Source organism: Setaria viridis, chromosome 4, assembly GCF_005286985.2.
Source record: "Setaria viridis chromosome 4, Setaria_viridis_v4.0, whole genome shotgun sequence".
Lineage (NCBI taxonomy): Eukaryota > Viridiplantae > Streptophyta > Magnoliopsida > Poales > Poaceae > Setaria > Setaria viridis.
Window position 1 is genome coordinate 4,041,535 of NC_048266.2, and position 14,612 is coordinate 4,056,146.

Below are 14,612 nucleotides of genomic sequence, written 5' to 3' on the forward strand. Positions count from 1 at the left end.
CTAGCCCATAGGTAGGTAACAAGGAAAACAGGATAAACAATTATCAAGGCATAGCTAGAATCATGGGCTATGCAGTCAATCATCATCCAAGCATCATAAATAAAGCGCTAGCAACTAAGCATGCATATGATCTATATGATTGGGAGTGACATGACACCTTATCCGTAGTCGTTGGGATCCTCCTCGATGTTGTCGGGATCTCGAGAGTCTTTCGGGTTGTAGCTCGGGTTCGAACAGAATGAGATATGGTGCAACATAAATTAACCAGCATTATATTTAGGCAAAAACTCCAATAAAGATAAATTTAGAATATCCAAATAACATCAAACTAGCTACAAATAGCACGGGCTCGATTTTACGAATTTAATGCAACTAGTTTCATATTTTTCGGAGTTCAAATGAATTAGTTACGATTTTTTAAAGATTAAAATATTTATTTAATTATTTAATTAATTTCAAAAAAACATTAATTAGGGCGACACAGCTTCTAGTTGCACCACGTGGCAACACGAAGGGTGCTACATGTCGGTTGACGTTAGCATGACGTCAGCGTTGACCGATCAATGGCCAACGTTGACTGGTCCACCGCCAACTGGCCCTACTGGTCAGCGGGCCCCTTTGTCTGTTAGTGGGCCCCACGAGTGGACCCGACCCTTTGACACGTTAGTGCCACGTGGCTCCACGTGGACAACCTATCCTACATGGCACTACCACGTGGCGTCCGCGTGGCACACAGGTGGCCGCACAGGGTTAGCCCGGGATCCGGTGTGCCGGCCGAATGTGTAGCCGAGCAAGTGGCACGTGCCTGATTGGCTGGTGCGACAGCCATAAGCGGCGAGGTGGGCGTCGCGGCTAAGGGCTCGTGGTGACCGCGCCCACGACATCGCGACACGGTATGACGTTGCAGCGAGCAACACGGCGGCGCGGCGTGGCGAGGCAAGTGCAGGGTGCGCACGCGCGCGTCAGCCAAGCAGGGTCTTCCTTGCGGCCGCGCGGTCGTGCCAGCTAGCCGGCCGTGGAAACGGCCAGCGGCCTCGGCGGCTCGGTCCCATGATGCCATAAGGCCACGCGTGACCAGGAGCGTCACGACGTGTCGCCAATCGTGGTGCGGCGAAGCAGCGTGTGGTGCAAGAAGCCGACGGTGAAGGCTGGAATAGAGAGAAGGGAAAAGGGAGGCGGCAGCGCTCACGGTGGGGCAGAGAAGGAGAAGGTAGCCAGCTTGACGAAGACGGTGACGAGGTCGCGGATCTCCTTAGTGTGACGACTGCAGCTCGCGGTTCCCTCGCCGGCGCGGCGACGACGGGCGACTCCGACTGCTTCCCTCGGCGGAGCGGCGCCCCGGCGGCAGCGGCCCTTCTTCTTCTTTCCTCCTTCTCTTCTCCTCATTTTCTCCTTCTTCTCTCAGTTGGCTGGCGGCGAAAAGGGGAGAAGCCCCGGGTAGTATGGAATGGCGAGAAGAGGCTGCTGGCCGGGGCTATTTATAGCCCGTGGCCAGGGCTAGGGCAGCGGGGCAGCGCGCCAAGGGCTGCGCGCCGTCGAGGGATCATGGAATCCCTCGACGGGCGCGTCAGGGCATGGCGTGGCGGCCATCTAGCAGCTCGGTGCTAGGGTTTGGAGGCGCGAGGCGAGGGCAAAATGGGGGTTCCTCGTGGTGGAAGACTCCGGAAGGAGTCACGAGCGCGCACACGGCCGCGTAATGTGCGCTAGCGCGGCGAGCTCGCTCGGTCGCCTCCACACGTGCTGTGCTCGTGAGGCATACGACGCGCGGAGGAAGAAAGGGGAGCAATGCCGGCTGTCGAGCAGGCCCGACGTGTCAGCGAGAGAAAGAGAGGGGGAGCGGTGGTGTTGGTGGCCGGGCGGGCGGGTTGGGCCGCCGTAACGGGCCGGCTTGCTGGCCCAGGCGGTGAGGCTAGGCGGGCGGCCGGTGGGCCAGACCGGTTTGGCCTCGGGCCGGACTTAGGTTATGTTTTGTTTTTATTTATATTTAGTTTGAATTTTGAATCCACTTATTTTTGAAATCCAACAAAATCCAAAAAGAGCCAAATTTAATTTATTAGGGAATTTCTAAAAAGAGTAGAATTTGGTTTCCATTTTTAATTGAGCACACAATTCAAATAAAAGTTTTAAATTTTTGAAATTTCATTCAATTTAACATTTCAAAATTTTGAAATATTACAACTTGCACCGGTGACGACTGATGATGGCGAATGGGCAGCCTCGAGAGGCAGAACCCACATGCTGCTCCATTCAAAAAGCTGTAAAATTCATCACGGAATCGGTGAACGGATAGGAGTAGCATCTGGGCACCTCCTTGGCGTGTCGGTCTGTTCATGGGAACGAGCGGCTTGGTTCGGAGGAGCAAGTCCAGTTTCACTTTTCACGTCCCTGATGATGCTGATCGTAGAGCTTTCACTCCGTTCCTCAAGAATGAAACAGGACCCTCCGATCCCCTGGTGTGAACGTGCCGCCGCTCGTTCGTTCCTGCTGCGTGCAGCCCACAAAAGAAAGGCGCCGTGCCGCGATCCGCGGCCGGCCGGCACGCTCCCCACCCCCGACCGCCAGACGCCTCCAAGTCCAGGACACATGACGCGCGCGCGCCGGCGCGGACGCCGAGGCCGCGCGATAACGTGGTCACCCGCTAGCAAGCGCCAAACGGACATCGCTGTCGACGAGGCGGTCGATCGGCATCCCTCCATCCCACCGCACCGCACCGAGCGCGCCCAGAAAAAGGCAGCGGCCGCCAGGGCATCAGCCAGCAGCGGCGCACGCGACCAAACCGAACCGCCCCCCGAGCGCGACGCGCACGCCCGCACGCAAGCGCAGCGCAGCCGTCCGTCGGTGGCCTTGCTCTCGCGCTCCCACAGGCCACAGTCCCACTTGCCGCGCGCTTGTCCGCGTCCGTCCACGGTGGGTGACGCGCGCAGCATTCGTTGGTTGGACGCTACCCGGTAGTCCGCTCCGGCCAGCCGCAGCCATGGGGCAAGTTGCTCTGTCCATTCAACCGCGCGGACACCGGTGAGCAGCTGGGCAGATCATGTGAGAGCATATCCGTCCGGATTCCGGGAGTAGGCGACGAGCACAGAAGCCATGAATTTGCCAAGAACGCGTTCGAGCCGAGATCTCGTCCCCTCGCCGGGCTCATGCTCCACGCTAAGAACGACTAATCAAATCCAGACAGCACCACCGCAACACATGATCCGTGATCCCCCCGAGCAGGTCGTAACCACCGTCGCCGGCGCCGTCACATGGACGATGGACAGCAGATCCCATCCTAAATCCCATGAGTGTTAGTGTACCAGTACAGACACTCGATTAGTACTGACTGATGAGCCTTTTTTTTTTAAAAAAAAGCATCCGTCGATCGATTAAACAAAGCCCGTATGCGCAGCGGTCGCTCCATCCCACACTGCCCACCAGTGACAGCGTCGACAGCGTGTAGACGAGACGATATAGATGTCGCAACTTTTTTTATGGCGACCTCAGGCTTGGCGGCCGTTCTGGTGGAGGCGCCATCTGATCCCACGAATCGCGCCCTCAGATCCCATTCCCCTGCCGCCGCGCAGGGGCACCGCAACAGCTAGCTAGCTGCGTGCGAGATCCGCGGCAGCAGGAGCGAGCTCGAGCTCGAGCTCAAGGCGTTGGCTGTGCTGGAGCTGGACAGACTGGTCTCCAGCTCGTAGTAGAGACCCGAGCGAATGCGCGAGGCACGTTACGTTCCTGGAGGCATCAGAGCGGCGGCACTGGCCTGGCATGGCCTTTTGCCGTGCATCGATCGGAGCGGCCATGCGTGCGCCAACCACCGTTGGGATTTTGTCGTGCTCCTGCCGCTGCGCCCGGCCCGAGCCGCCCCTGCCCCGGTTCGCGTTCCGGCGCTCATGGGCGCGTGGCGCGTGTCGGTGCCGCCGGGGGCGGATAGCAAGAGCATATCCCCCGCGGGCAGGGGCGGCAGGCGAGAGCATATTCCGACGGAGCTGTGGGCGTTCACACGGGGGGCTCTCGGGCACAGCGCACACCCAGCCCAAGCCAGCCAGCGATCGCGCGCGCCAGCTGGTCGCAGTAATGGCGGCGACCAAGGAGCAGCTCGCTCCACGTCAGCGCGGCGGGCGGCGGCCGCTGGGAGTCTGGAACGTTTGGGCGCGCGCGCGCGCGAGCGGTGGAGCGGCGGCGGCGGGGACCGACCGAAAGCGTGGGAGATCTCGGTCGTGGGCCTTTGTTCGCTGCGGCCGGGGGCTCCGTTGCGCGGAGGCGTAGGCCCCCGCGGCCGCTCCCTGGGTTCAGGTTCGGTGAGCCTGGCCCCGGCCGGTTGGCGTGGCGTGTGCGGTGTGCCGTGACCGCGGGCCCTGCGCTAAGCTGCTTGTCTCGGCGCACAAGCTGGTAGTTGGAACTGCATCGTGGGGGTTCCCTTTTCCGTTCCGAGTTCACTAGCAGCGGCCAGCGGGTGTCCAGTAGCTCAGGAAACGTCGCCGCTGCTCTCGCTCGCGTCCATACAATTTCTTTCGGTTTCGGCCACCCTTCGCTGCGGCGGCGGTAGGTGCGCGCGCGGCCGAAGGGCTTAGGGTGGGCCGGTTGTTTCGGCCGTGCTATACAGTTGGGCCGTTGCTGCTGCCTTTTTCACCCAGGCGCGCGTGATTTTGGGTTGGCAGGCCGTGTTTGGGCCAACTACTGCCAGATGGGGATGGATGGGCGACGCCACGAAGTAGCCCAGTGGCTGCTTCAGTGTTCCTGGGCCTGGGCGTGTCCGATCCGAACCAACCAAAATGCTACAGGATGCCATTTCACACGTTGGTCGGCGGACAACGCCACAACGGTGGTCACTGTAGCAGGTGGCTTAGCTTGTAAGGGTAAACAAACAAACACACACACTCTGGAAAATGTTGTTTCATGCCTCCATTACATGGTGTGCATTGTGATCGGGGTCATGGATAAAAGGATCTTCTCTTATAAGAGTCTACATTCTGTTTGAAAATTTTCTCGATCAGGAAACTTTTATTTCAATCTTTGCTCCAAACTTACACGGCGCTAAGAACGCATCACACCATGTTTGCACTTGCTACTGACTACTGAGGCCATCACGCAACCAAGCGAGAAACAGAGCTCGACGACCTAGAGGCGTCGGACACCACAACAGATGGTTATAAGTTCTTAGCCCCATCGGTCATCGCCACGAAAAACACAAGGACAACGGGTCTTGAGAACGAAGCAACACAGCTGCCCGGCCACGAAGCGCCGCCGATGAAGCCATCGCATCCTTAATGCCGATACCCGACCATCACCGGCACAAAAAATTCCTAGAGGAACAACGGCGGCATCGGTCGCCACTAGATCGCGCACTCCTCGGCACGGGCGCCGACGGCGCCGCGGCACTCGAGGGCGGCGACGTGCTCCTCATGCATCGCCGCGAGGTCCGGGTGCCCGTACCTCGCCGCGGCGACGGCGTAGCACCCGAGCACGTAGACGAAGGCGAGGAACACGAGGCCGAACAGCTGCAGGTTGGCCAGCTGCTCGGCGCGCTCCTCGGCGGCGCGGCTGCGGCAGTCCACGCCGCCGCCGTCCGGGCCGCACCCGGCCGGGAGCATGGGCCCGTACAGCGTCAGCGCCGTCTGGTAGAACCACAGCCCCTGCAGCGCGATGAGCACGCCGGCGGCGAGGTCGGCGGGGAAGCTCGCGGGCAGGAGCGCCCCGAGGACGGTGGCGAGGATGCAGAGGCCGATTAGGATGACGAGGAGGTGGTGGTAGTAGCCTTCCAGCCCCGTGTGGGTGGCGGAGTGGTAGGAGAAGAGCAGGAACTCCGATGTGAACGCAGTCGCCGCCAACAGGCACAGCTCGCCGTCGGTCAGTGGTAGGTACCTGCGGCGGTTGCCATTGCAGAGAGCTTATGATGATATTGAGTAAAAGCTCTTGTTATTACGCAACGAAATCAACCACTACCAAATTAGTGCCTCAGTTCAAATTTTGGTGCCACGAGGTTCACACAAAATTTACCAATTTCGGGCTATCTGGAGAATGGCATTCTTGGTGGAGAGTGGAGAGTGGAGACATACCTGGTCTTCTGGGAGAGGAGGGCGAGCGCGCCGAAGAGGAAGAACGTGAGGAGCATGCCGCCGTGCTCGAAATAGATGAGGCTGGCCGGTTCGACGCCGCCGCCGCCGCCGCGGCCGGCGAAGATGCCGCCGCCGAGCTCCAGGCACATGTCCAGGAACGCGCCGCCCGCCACGACGTAGAGCTCCAGGAGACGGGGCCCTTTGGAGAGGGGGCTCCACGCGCGGACGCGGAACGCCGGCGGGTCGGCGGCGAAGCGCGCGACGGCGGACCAGACCCGCCACAGTCCCACCGCCAGGAACAGCGTCCCCGGCAGCACGTGGCCGCTGAACGACCCCATCCCGGTGCGCGCGGCGACGGGCTGCTCGGCTCGCCGGGTCGCCGGAGCACGGGAGGGCGGAGCCGCGCGGGGCCAATCGATCGGTCAGAAGCAATGTGCTTCCCCGTCGGCCTCCGGCGCCCGTCGCCTGGAGAAGAGAAGACAGAAGAGGTTGGTGGATAGATCTCGGCGAGGAACCGAGAGGAGCTTGTTTTTACTTTCTTGGTGACAGGAAAGCAAAGCTTTCGGTAGGTAGTGGGTCCAAGCATGCATAGAGATAGGACACCATAACGAATCCAGTAGCTTCTTCCTCCTAGAGGCAATAAGCAAGCAACAATACGCTCTCTTCTCCTCTTTTATAAGTTGGCAAGCACACAGGTCTCACTGTCAGAAAAATCTCCGGCTGTTGACAATGAGTTGGGCCAGATAGATGTTTTTTGTTCTGAAAAAAAAATTCAGCTAGATGGATGTGGGCAGCGGGCTGTGGCGTCGGTCACTTCTTGCTCACGCTGGTGCTCGTAGTAGTAGGTGGCAGATCACTTTCCTTCAAGTGAGCAAAACGGCCATGAAGACGGATCACAGAACAGAGTAACAGACGAGGATAAACCGGAGATATCCAAGCGGAAACCCAGGCGATGGCCGACGATTCATGGAGGCTGCCGAGCTTAGTGCAAGAGCTGGCGGCCACCGTGCAGGAGCGGGACCGGCTCGGCGGCCAGCTGGCCGGTGCAGAGATGCCGGAGCCAGTCCCCGCCGTCGATCTCTCCCGGCTCTCGGCATCCCACGGCGCCGAGGCCGGGGAGGAAGCCCCCGAGCTCCGATCGGCGCTGCACAGCTGGGGGTTCTTCCGGGTGAGCCTCCCCTATATATAGCTTGGTTTGGTTCCTGTGCTTCTTTCTTGTTTGAAGCTGCCGTTCCTGATGGACCATGTCCATGTCCAGGTCACAAACCATGGGATGGAGACCTCGCTGATGGAAGCCGTGGGCCGTGGCTACCGCGTCGCGGGAGTTTTTCCAGCGGCCGCTTGAGAAGAAGCAAGAGTACAGCAGCAGCAAGCACTGGCAGCTAGAAGGTTACGGGAATGACCTGGTGAGCACCCAGGATCAGATCCTGGAATGGTCGGACCGGCTGCATCTCAGGGTCGAACCAGAGGACGAGAGGAACCTCGCCTGTTGCTCCAAACAGCCTGAATCTTTCCGGTAATATAATCTGCAGAGATCAATAATCTTCTGCTGCACTGTCCATGTAAAATTTCAGAAGTTGTTCCCTGAAACCTGAGAACAATGCAGTGATCTTCTGCACGAGTACACGCTGAAACGCGCGCGTGTTGCCATCCTCAACCAGTTCGGCGACAAGCAGGGCTCCTGCACGTTCGCGAGGTTCAACTACTTACCCTGCCTGCCCGAGGCCTGAGCTCGTGCTCGGCATCAGGCCTCGCTGCGACGTCGGCGTCCTGACGCTGCTCCTCATGGACAGAGACGTCGCCGGCCAGCAGGTCCTCAGGGACGGGGCTTGGCACGGTGTTCCACCCCTGGGCGATGGCTGCGGCTTGCTCGTTAACATTGGCGTCTCTTTGGAGGTATAGAAGACTTCAGTTACATTTCTAGCGATATGGACGTGATGGTGGATTGGTGATCTCTTGATCATGGTCATGGGTGTCGACGTGTCGTCAAATGTGTGATGCGTGCAGGTAATATCCAATGGGATCTTCAGGAGCCCGGTGCATAGGGCGGTGACTAACTCTGAGCAGGAGAGGATCTCGCTGGTCATGTTCTACACTGCGGACCCTGAGAAAGAGATCGAGCCCATGGCTGGAATTTTGGACGAGAAGCAACCGGCACGGTACAAGAGAGTTAAGTGCAGGGACTTGTTGGCTGCGCACCGCGAGTATTTTGCTAGGAGAGGAAGAGTTGTCGAGTCGCTAAAGATCTTGGTAGTAAAGTGAGAAATGTTTAGCAGCTCGCACCTCACAGTGTAACCGTATAACTAGTCGAGTGCCCGTGCGTTGGAGGTCGATCGGCTCGACCGCTCGAGTAGACTGAACCGTTCTATAAACATGACTCCAGTGAATGTACTATGCCGATCCATTATGGAAGTGATGCTGTTATTACACACCATGGTGAGACCCAAATATTCCTTTTTCCCTTGTGGAACATTTATTCCCTCTCCGTGGAATAATGTTTCTTCCCAACTGAACATTTTTTTTTGAAACAATATTTTTTCCTTGATGGAACATATTCTTTATCGTCTCCTTGGAACAACTTTTCTTCCTAATAAAAGAATTTCTTTCTTCTAATGTTCCATCATGGAAAAAATGGTTCTACGATGAAGGAAAATAAGAATGTTGGTCTCATCCTGGGTACGTAACAGGACCACTTGTACTCCAACTATTCCAATTTATAGTTCACTCCATCGTAAGTCAAACTTCTCTAATTTTAATTAAGTTTAAAGAAAAATACGATAACATCTACGATACCAAATTAATGCATTATCAAGATATATTCCGTATCAATTTATTGAAACTAATTTAATATTGTAGACGTTGATGCTTTTTTTATAAACTTGGTTAAAGTTAAATAAATTTGACTTGGGACAAAGCTTAAGTAAACTATAATTTTGAGAGGAGGAAGCAGTAACCAATGCAATATATAATATCCGTGTCATGTGTTGGACAACAGGCTACCACTAAGCAAAAAGGTAGGACAACGGAAGAGCAGAATTCCATAGCTAGAGCAAACGACAAACTGATGGCGGCAAGGCATATCACCATTTTTCAGCGACCGGATGACAATCCTAAAGAGTCATTCTTTTTCCATGACGCATCGACCTCCAATTTTCACTTTTCTACTGTTGGGTTTTCTTTTCTAGTAACTCTTTATTTCCCAATCAGATGTATCATTTCTCCTTTTAGTTTTATATTGTCAGTGCTAGTGCTTGGTGTCTGTTCTGTTTATTGATTCCGGCGATGCTGACAAGGACGACGGCAACTTGCTATTAGCATTATCACTGTCAGAAATATGCAGGCGAATTGACTCAAACGAGTGTGGAGTCAAGAATCAAGACTACAATATGACGAGACTGAGCTCAAGGTAGGCGGCAGGCATCCTACAAGTGAGCAAAGAAACCAAAGGATAGGAGGCACGGAACAGAGCAGGCCAAGCGAAGAATCACCCCGACAACACAATGGCTGACGAATCATGGAGGTTGCCGAGCACGGTGCAAGAGCTAGCGGCCACCGTGCAGGAGCCGCCGAGCCGGTACCTGGTTCCGAAGCAGGAGCAGGACCGTCTCAGTGACCAGCTGACCGGTGCAGAGCTGCCGGAGCCCGTCCCGACTATCGACCTCGGCCGGCTGCTGGCGCCCGACGGTGACGACGAGGAAGCCGCCAAGCTGCGCTCGGCGCTGCAGAGCTGGGGCTTCTTCCTGGTGAGCCTTTCAGCTTGGCTCTTGAGGTTCTTGCAGTGCAGCTAAGTTTAGCTGTATCTTGCACTTCCACTTTCACTCCATGTAAACTTTTCATGGAGTACTTGCTCTTTCTGTCCAGGTTACTGAACATGGGATCGAGGCCCCTCTGATGGACGCTCTGATCGCCGCGTCACGTGAGTTCTTCCGCAAGCCGCTCGAGGAGAAGCAGGCGTACAGCAACCTGATCGGAGGGAAGCAGTGGCAGCTAGAAGGGTACGGAAACGACCCGGTGAAAACCCAGGATCAGATCCTGGACTGGTGCGACCGGTTGCACCTTCGCGTTGAGCCCGAAGACGAGAGGAACCTCGACCGCTGGCCAGGCCATCCTGAATCTTTCAGGTAAAAACTGAAGCCGAAGAATTTCAGAACCAAACTACTTTCCTAAGCGGAACTTGGTTCAACTGAATTGCAGGGGTCTGCTGCACGAGTACACGGTGAGCTGCAAGCCGGTGAAGGACGGGATCCTCCGGGCGATGGCCAGGCTCCTGGAGCTCGACGACGGCGACGCCATCCTCAACCAGTTCGGCGACAAGGGCTCCACGTACGCCAGGTTCAACTACTACCCGGCCTGTCCCCGGCCCGAGCTCGTGCTCGGCATCCGGCCGCACTCCGACGTCTGCGTCCTCACGCTGCTCCTCATGGACGAGAACGTGGCCGGCCTGCAGGTCCTCCGGGACGGCACCTGGTACAGCGTCCCGCCGGTGAGCGACTGCACCTTGCTGGTTAACGTCGGCGTCTCCTTGGAGGTAGCATCTCTGAACCTCTGCGATGTGCAAGCAGATTGGAGTTATTGATTGTTTTGTGTTGGCTGCTGGTGATCGATGGATGCAGATAATGTCGAACGGGATCTTCAGGGGCCCGGTGCACAGGGTGGTGACGAACTCGGAGAAGGAGAGGATGTCGCTGGCCATGTTCTACGCTACTGATCTCGAGAAGGAGATCGAGCCGATTGCGGAGCTGTTGGACGAGGAGCAGCCGGCACGGTACAAGAAGATCAAGTGCAGGGATTTTGTGGCGGCTCACTACGAGTACTTCTCCAAAAGGGAAAGGGTTATCGATCGACTTCGGCTCCTTTCACAATGAAACGAGTGAGGATATCATGCCTCGCTTAGATCTTCATAGAATCGATTACTCTGGTGCCTCGGGCAAAATGTTCATAGAACCCAGCCATGTAGTCCATAGTTTTCACTTCCTTGTATTTGGCCGGCTGCTTGTCATGTAACAACAGATCAGCAGCTGGCTTAATCTCGTGTTCGGAATCAAGAGCATAGAACATGGCCAGTGAGATCCTCTCTTTAGCAGTATCTGCCACAACCCTGTGCACTGTGCTCTTGAAGATCCCATTGCTCATCACCTGCATCAGTGGAAAAGGAATAATGATGATCAGTTCAACGAATTATAGGAACTGGGTCTCTTCTTGCATTCTCAAGGAAAAAAAAAACTTAGATACCTCCATGAAGTCTCCAATATTGATCAGCATGGAGTGGGGCTTGGTTGGAACATTGTACCAGACGCCATCTATGAGAACTTGCAGCGCACAAAGATGGCTGTCCACGAGGAGAGTTGCGAGGACGCCGTCGTCGGAGTGAGGCTTGAAGCCAAGGACAAGATCGGGTCTCGGACAGGGAAGGTAGTGGTTGATTCTAACAGTTACAGGTGCCTTGTTGCTGAACGTGTTAAGGAAGTAACCGTCGTCAAGCTCCAGGAGCCTGGCCATCGCCCGAAGAATGGTGCATTTCATTTTCTTGCTTTTCAACGTGTACTCCAGTAGAACATCCCTGCAGAAAGCCTCAAATCGATTGATTAGTAATTCAGTAATACGCAAAATTCATTCACAACCAAGCAAGCAAAAAAAAAAAAAGCGTTTTCAAAAGATTGCATTGCAACTTGCAAAGTATTGACCTGAAATGTTCTGGATGTCTGGGCCATTTGGCGAGGTTTCTCTCATCCTGTGGCTCTACCTTGACATTGAGTCGATCAGACCAGTCCAGCACCTGATCTTGGGCTTTGACCTGGTCCTTTCCATAGCCTTCCACCTGGAAACGCTTACCGTCTACCAGGTTGCTGCATTTCTGTTTCTCCTCGAGTGGCTGTTGAAAAAATTCTCTCGATGCGTTCATCACATCATCCATCAAAGAGGCTTCTATGCCATGGTTAGCAACCTGAAACAAATAGATTAAAGATGCTAATGTTAACTACGCCCTGCGTTTGGAATAAGGTTTATTTTGTTTTATGACTGTTAGCCTTTGACCAAAAATTATTCTGCTAATGCATAATTTTGTGGTACAAATTTGATGCTATTAGATTTGTCTTAAAGATACTTTCTAAAGAGGATATTTTGTATCGCATAGATAAAATATTAATAGGGTAATGGATGGTTAAAAAAAATAAAGCTTGTCCGAACAAGCAAAATATGACGTGTAAATAGTATTAAGTTACCAAAATTGCATGCATACAAAGTGTATAAGTATACAGATATTATAAAGGAGAATACATTTGATAGGTATAGTTCTAGTTTCTAGAGGCACATAGAAACGAATACATTCCATTGTAACTTGTAAAGCTAAAAGGTTTTTGCTAAGGTGCTCCGAAGTGAATGTGTATTGTAGATCTAATACCACATTACCTCCGGTAATAGATTTAATGTTTATTTTATATTATTTAAACCTAAAATAGGGAAAATATCTTCCTATTAGATCTATTTTCATGCATGGTTGTATCAGATCTAATCTCTATTATTATTCCTCTCACGTGAACATGACTGGCCTTTCTCATGAGCAGATGTAATATTTTTTTTACCCTCTTATACGTGAACATGCATGGAAATTACTCATGAGTCATGACACGAATTTGTTAAAAAAAATAACGTGACATGGGCAGCCTCTATGAGTGACATGAAATTGTTCAAAAGAAAGTAAAAAAAAAGTGACATGGGCGGCCTCCATGTGACATGAAATTGTTCAAAAGAAAGTAAAAAAAAAAGAACGTGATAGGTGACACTTTTAGAGGAAAATAATGAGGATCTTTTTTCCTCTCGTTAGTCTGCCTGCCAATGAGTCTGCATGCTGACGATTACCGAGATTTACCTTTTTTTCAGATTATTTTATTTAGTTAAATGTTTTATCTATTTTAAAAATTGGTGATTGTGATTCATTCAAACTCTTACATCCTAGGAGGTAATCGGAGTACTTTAGCATTACCCAAGATAAAAACATATGCTACATCCATTCCTTTTTATAACGTGTAGTTTGACCATCAATAACCGGCGCTAATGGTTGTGATACTGTTGGGTTCGTGTTTGCAAGCATCTGCTATGATTGTGATTGTGATTCTTGGGGTTTCATTAGTTATAAGCTAAAGCTTACTAGGAATAGCCCCCAGCTCTGAAGCGCCGACCGCAGCTTGGCGGCCTCATCGGCGCCCTCGGCTCCGCACGAGAGTAGCCGGCGCAGGTCAATCACGGGTACAGGTTCTGGCATGTCCGCCGCTGCGCCGACGAGCGCTCCACCGCCGGCAAGGCCCGGACGGTCGTGCTCGTGCCGCACGTACCGGCTCGGCGGCTCGCGCAGCGCGAGCTAGCTCATGCACCAGCGTTGGAACCCTTCATGCCTCCTCGGCTGCTGCTGCCATCGGCGCTTTCACAGTTGGGGGGTGCATCAGATACGCTGCATGGCTGCTCGTTAAATACACCACCTGACTCTTAGCAGCTGTCCGTTGCCAGAAGAAGAACAGGACCCGTGCAACCTCCAGGTGGGCTTCACCGGAGTGCAAGGCTCAAGAAAGCTAATGTGCGTCTCGCTGGCAATGAACGGACCCGTGGCTAAACTATAGCCCATGTAATAGAACAGCTTATATCCTAGGAGAGGGTCATCAATATTATAAACATCAACTTTTTCCTTCAAGCTAAATCTTCCTTTGCCTATTCCTCAACCTGCTCTCAGACCAATTCTTCTATTCTCCTTCCCCGCTACCCTTCTTCGGTATCATCTCGCTCCTGGAATCAGCGTCCGCGCACCCATCTGCCGGATCACACGCCGACGGCCCGCTGGCCACCGTGATGACAAGTGTAACCGGGAGGATGGATGTGGGTCTGTGACGACTCTTGTTCATCCCCCGGTCAAGGGTGCGTTACCGAATCCTTCTCACTACCACTCCATTCATTCTCGCATAATTTACCTAGTAATGGTACTCGTATGGGGGTGTCAGGTGTGGATGGTACTGGAAAATTTACCCAAACTTCCTTTTCCTATGTTCGATGGGGATAATCCTAGGCATTGGATTCGTAGAGTGGAGGATTATTTTGATCTGTATGGTGTAGAGCGACATAGGTGGATCAAGTTGGCTACTATGAATTTCTCTCCTACTGCGGCATGATGGTTGCCCTTAGTAGAGAAGAAACTTCAGTTCTTGAGAGGAATTTTGCAAGTTGTTGCTAGATCACTTTGGCCGCGAACATCATGAACTGTTGGTTCGCCAGTTACTTAATATCAGACAAACTGGCCAAGTTTCCGAGTATATTGATTGTTTTGCATCCTCGTAGATTAATTGATTGCTTACGATAGTCCTTCAGATCCCCTGTACTATATTATGCACTTTATCGATGGATTGCGTGAAGATCTTTGACCAGCTATCCTTATTCAGCGCCCTACTAGCCTGGATACTGCTTTCGTGCTTGCTCAATTGCAGGAAGAGGTGGCTCCATTGGGGAAGCGCAAGGAATTCAGGAAGCCTAATGGTTCATTCCAATACCGTCAAGGTGTTTCAAATTCTTGGCCGCTGTCGTCCCCAC

General features: G+C 53.6%; 2 protein-coding genes and 2 pseudogenes across 2 annotated transcripts; 2 read left to right on the forward strand and 2 right to left on the reverse strand.

Moving 5' to 3' along the window:
* Positions 1-4,900: 4,900 nt before the first annotated feature.
* On the reverse strand, positions 4,901-6,384 carry LOC117851662 (uncharacterized). The gene is made up of 2 exons (XM_034733529.2): positions 6,042-6,384; positions 4,901-5,847 (listed from the first exon to the last, which is right to left on the reverse strand). Exons 1-2 carry the CDS (start codon positions 6,377-6,379, stop codon positions 5,319-5,321), a joined length of 867 nt encoding a protein of 288 aa, XP_034589420.1. The 5' UTR covers positions 6,380-6,384; the 3' UTR covers positions 4,901-5,318.
* Positions 6,385-6,993: 609 nt separating this feature from the next.
* LOC117851661 (protein LATERAL BRANCHING OXIDOREDUCTASE 1-like) lies at positions 6,994-8,470 on the forward strand (annotated as a pseudogene).
* Positions 8,471-9,407: 937 nt separating this feature from the next.
* LOC117851660 (protein LATERAL BRANCHING OXIDOREDUCTASE 1) lies at positions 9,408-11,222 on the forward strand. Its single transcript, XM_034733528.2, has 4 exons — positions 9,408-9,784; positions 9,903-10,162; positions 10,236-10,569; positions 10,655-11,222. The coding sequence occupies exons 1-4, from the start codon at positions 9,542-9,544 to the stop codon at positions 10,904-10,906; spliced, it is 1,089 nt and encodes a 362-aa protein (XP_034589419.1). The 5' UTR covers positions 9,408-9,541; the 3' UTR covers positions 10,907-11,222.
* On the reverse strand, positions 10,932-13,453 carry LOC140222488 (protein LATERAL BRANCHING OXIDOREDUCTASE 1-like; annotated as a pseudogene).
* Positions 13,454-14,612: the final 1,159 nt, after the last annotated feature.

Coding starts and splice junctions, on each gene's coding strand:
- LOC117851662 (XM_034733529.2), bottom strand. CDS start 6,379: ATGGGGTCGTTCAGCGGCCACGTGCTGCCGGGGACGCTGTTCCTGGCG. Junction 5,848..6,041: donor CTCCTCTCCCAGAAGACCAG/GTATGTCTCCAC, acceptor CAACCGCCGCAG/GTACCTACCACTGACCGACG.
- LOC117851660 (XM_034733528.2), top strand. CDS start 9,542: ATGGCTGACGAATCATGGAGGTTGCCGAGCACGGTGCAAGAGCTAGCG. Junction 9,785..9,902: donor AGAGCTGGGGCTTCTTCCTG/GTGAGCCTTTCA, acceptor CTTTCTGTCCAG/GTTACTGAACATGGGATCGA. Junction 10,570..10,654: donor ACGTCGGCGTCTCCTTGGAG/GTAGCATCTCTG, acceptor CGATGGATGCAG/ATAATGTCGAACGGGATCTT.